General features: G+C 45.2%; 1 protein-coding gene across 1 annotated transcript; it reads left to right on the top strand.

Annotated features, from left to right (window-relative positions):
* The first annotated feature begins 715 nt into the window (after positions 1–715).
* On the top strand, positions 716–2274 carry LOC135562389 (putative nuclease HARBI1). Its single transcript, XM_065004745.1, has 4 exons — positions 716–1015; positions 1085–1200; positions 1297–1408; positions 1503–2274. Exons 1-4 carry the CDS (start codon positions 853–855, stop codon positions 1838–1840), a joined length of 729 nt encoding a protein of 242 aa, XP_064860817.1. The 5' UTR covers positions 716–852; the 3' UTR covers positions 1841–2274.
* The last annotated feature ends 2306 nt before the right edge of the window (positions 2275–4580 follow it).

Below are 4580 nucleotides of genomic sequence, written 5' to 3'. Positions count from 1 at the left end.
ATCAGGTATCTATGCAGACTACTGGGTCCCAGGATTAAGCACCGCACTGCACGGAGCCATGCACTGAGTGTGGAGCAAATGGTTTGTGTGGCCTTGCGCTTTTTTGCTAGTGGAGCCTTCCTGTACTCAGTGGGGGATGCATTTACATTTACATTTACATTTAAGTCATTTAGCAGACGCTCTTATCCAGAGCGACTTACAAATTGGTGCTTTCACCTTATGACATCCAGTGGAACAGCCACTTTACAATAGTGCATCTAGGTCTTTTAAGGGGGAGGGGGGGGGGGGGGGGGTGAGAAGGATTACTTTATCCTATCCTAGGTATTCCTTAAAGAGGTGGGGTTTCAGGTGTCTCCGGAAGGTGGTGATTGACTCCGCTGTCCTGGCGTCGTGAGGGAGTTTGTTCCACCATTGGGGGCCAGAGCAGCGAACAGTTTGGACTGGGCTGAGCGGGAACTGTACTTCCTCAGTGGTAGGGAGGCGAGCAGGCCAGAGGTGGATGAACGCAGTGCCCTTGTTTGGGTGTAGGGCCTGATCAGAGCCTGGAGGTACTGAGGTGCCGTTCCCCTCACAGCTCCGTAGGCAAGCACCATGGTCTTGTAGCGGATGCGAGCTTCAACTGGAAGCCAGTGGAGAGAGCGGAGGAGCGGGGTGACGTGAGAGAACTTGGGAAGGTTGAACACCAGACGGGCTGCGGCGTTCTGGATGAGTTGTAGGGGTTTAATGGCACAGGCAGGGAGCCCAGCCAACAGCGAGTTGCAGTAATCCAGACGGGAGATGACAAGTGCCTGGATTAGGACCTGCGCCGCTTCCTGTGTGAGGCAGGGTCGTACTCTGCGGATGTTGTAGAGCATGAACCTACAGGAACGGGGATGCAGAACAGCTGAACAAGGCCACAATTTGCCGCACAATAAGGAGTGTGTGTCTGGCTATCAAGCATTAGCAGATGTCTTCATCTCCTTCCCTGGCCACAGAAGACTCTGTGACATCAAAGAGGAGTTCTATAGGATTGCAGGTAAGAGGATCTACAAATTACAGGACAACTGTTAACACATAGTAGGATACTCATTACTTTGTGTGACAGGTTTCCCCAATGTCATTGGTGCAGTGGACTGCACACACATAAGGATAAAAGCCCCCTCAGGTGCCCATGAGGCCGATTTTGTGAATAGGAAATCCTTTCACAGCATTAATGTTCAGGTGAACATAACTTTTTGATATTGTCCATTGACGAACACTCTGCATTGCCAGTGATGTGCATTGATTGGTGTAATATTCCTCATCTTATGATTTCAGATGGTCTGCAATGCTGACTGTGTGATCAGCAATGTTGTGGCAAAATGGCCTGGCTCAGTCCATGACTCCAGAATCTTTCGGGCCTCTGAAATCTATCAGTGCCTATCACAAGGTAAGCCACACAACCCCTATTTATAACCATCATGGCTGTGTCAAGAATATCACTGTGTTTATGAGGTAGTAATGATGAGATTTTGTGTTGACAGGTGAATTCTCTGGTGTGTTGCTGGGAGACAGGGGGTATGGCTGCCAGCCTTTTCTCCTGACACCTTTCACAGACCCCCAGGAAGCACAGCAGGCCTACAACCATGCCCATGCCAGGACCAGGGCCAGAGTTGAAATGACCTTTGGCCTCCTGAAGGCACGCTTTCACTGCCTTCACAAATTAAGGGTCAGTCCTGTTAGGGCATGTGATATTACTGTGGCTTGTGCTGTCCTCCACAATGTGGCCTGCCTGAGGAAGGAGAGGGCCCCAGAGTGCCACCAGCCATGGACTGGGACAATCCGGCAATCTTCCCTGATGACGACAGTGGTCGGCTGCTGAGGGACCAATATGTGTTGAATTATTTTAGTTAGTATGTGTGCTTTCAATTTTGGTTAAATATGTCCTGCGGTGGCAGAGGAATTTGGGTTTTTTTGGGTTCGTTTTTTGACGAATTTGGCCTCTTATGATGTTTGTGCGGTATACTGTGTGTAATACAAGGCTGCAGGGAGGCTACTGCATCCATTCATTTGTCTGTTCAGTTGATGTGTATGGATTTGTCCTGCATTTATTTTAGTGTGCAGACATGCAGGGTGTGTTATATACAGACCTTTGAATGTGTATGTATCATTTTGTATAATATGCTTGGATTCTGTGCTTTCCATCTTGTAGAGTCACTGTGACTTCAGTTTTGAAAGGAGCTGATGGTTTACCTGCTTTGTTTTGTCCTTATTCAATAAAGGAACATAATGTTACACATTGTGTTTTTATATTCATATGGAATGTGTATTTGTTTATATGACAGAGTACTAGGGCCACACTGAAGAAAAGGATAAAGTCATAAATTTATGAGGCTGGTTCTTTCTGCAGAAAAGCTACATATTGTTTTTACAGTTTTGATACTTATGACAATGTGATACTTAATATTCTGGCACATCAGCATGTCTTTGTTTATGAAACCATACTGAAGTACAATTTCACGAAATGCCCCACATCTGTCATTTTAACAACTGTCCTCCTTTAAAACAACTGGTTACAATATTATGACTTGTGTTTTTTTCCCTCTGTGGCCCTAATATTCTATCATTTTATATATAGCCTTATAGTCTATGGGAAACTGTAAATTATCTAATGATAGCAACATCTAAAAATCATTTTTTATCCAAAATCATTGAAATTAATGATCACAAACGTTTAAATAATAACAGTGGGTCTAGTTATATGTGATAACAATGTATAGTGAGCAGTGAAATAACTATTGGTTTCCATTTGTGGTGACTGCTGACTGACATTAGGGATGAGATTAAATAGATCCTGGAATTTAGCCTGGTCTGGAGCAGGCTAGCTCCACAGAATAAATCTCCATGGTAATTTATACCATAACATATCCTCCTGCCCCCTATCCATCTTTAGTGCAACCGGATTACGGATCAATTGAGCCAGGATCACCAAGATATCCTGGCTTAATCCCTTATCCTAGTTTTGTGCAACAGGCCCCTGGTGATGTTATTCGGAAACACAATGTCAACTTTCACTGCTATGCAGACGACACATAGCTGTACATTTAGATGAAACATGGGGAAGCCCCAAAATTGCCTACCCTGGAGGCCTGTGTTTCAGACATACGGAAGGGGATGGCGGAAATGTTTTACTTTAAACTTGGATAAAACAGAGATGGTGGTTATAGGTCCCAAGAAACAAAGAGATCTGTTTGATATGACAATTAATGTCCATGATGGTGGTACTGTCACCCCAATTAAAACTGTGAAGGACCTCTGCGGTAAAGTGGACCATGATAAATTTTTTTGAGGAACATAATCAAAAATATTTCAAGAGCAGCTTTTTTCCATCTTCGTAACATTACAAACCTCAGAAACCCTTTGTCCAAAAAGGATGGGAAAATGCTAATCCATTCTTTGTCAACTCAAGATTAGACTACTGCAATGCTCTACTCTCCGACTACTCGGATAAAGCACTAAATAAACTTCAGCTAGCGCTAAATACGGCTGCTAGAATCCTGACTAGAACACTAAAATTTGATCATATTACTATTGTGCTAACCTCGCTACACTGGTTTCCTGTTAAGGCTATAGCTGATTTCAAGATTTTACTGCTAACCTACAAAGCAGTACATGGACTTGCTCCTACCCATCTCTCCGATTTGGTCCTGCTGTACATACCTACAGGCACGCTACGGGCTCAAGATGCAGGCCTCCTTATTGTTCCTAGAATTTCTAAGCAAACAGCTGGAGGCAGGGTTTTCTCCTATAGAGCTCAATTGTTATGGAATGGTCTGCCTAACCATGTGAGAGACGCCGACTTGGTCTCAACCTATAAGTCTTTACTGAAGACTCATCTCTTCAGTAGGTCATATACTTGAGTGTAGTCTGGCCCATGTGTGAGAAGGGGAACGGCAAGGCCCTGGAGTGAAGAACCACCTTTGTGGTCTCTGCCTTGCTTGCTCCTCTCTCTCCACTGGGATTCTCTGCCTCTGACCCTATTAGGGGGCTGAGACTGACTTTCTAGTGCTCTCCCATGCCATCTCTAGGAGGGGTGCCAGGCTTTTTTGCACTATACTCGACTTGAACGTGATCTTCATGTCCGTTTTTGCGCCCCCTCAGGCTTGTGCGATGGGGGAGATCTTCATGGGCTATACTCCACCTCATCTCAGGGTAGTAAGTTGATGGTCTGTTTATATCCCTCTGGCAGTGTGGGGGCTGTGCTTTGGCGAAGTAAGTGAGGTTATATCCTGTCTGGATGGCCCTGTCCAGGGGTATTTCTCAGACGGGGTCAAAGTGTCCCATGACCCCCACTGTCTCCAGTATCTATGCTGCAATACTCTATGTGCCCGGGGCTAGGGACAGTCTGTCCTATCTGGTGTAATTTTACTGCCTTATCGGGTCTCTCTCTCTCTCAGCAATGTACTGTTTCCTCTCCTCTCCTCTCAGCAATGTACTGTTTCCTCTCCTCTCCTCTCCTCAAGCACCTAGACTTGGTAATGAATATAATGCAAGGAGGCTCAGCACTTGTAACTCTAGGTCTGTTGATTGTGGATTATAACACTAACTCTTCTATGGTTGTT

This window comes from Oncorhynchus nerka, linkage group LG19, assembly GCF_034236695.1.
Source record: "Oncorhynchus nerka isolate Pitt River linkage group LG19, Oner_Uvic_2.0, whole genome shotgun sequence".
Lineage (NCBI taxonomy): Eukaryota > Metazoa > Chordata > Actinopteri > Salmoniformes > Salmonidae > Oncorhynchus > Oncorhynchus nerka.
This window is presented reverse-complemented; position numbering and strand designations above follow the sequence as displayed.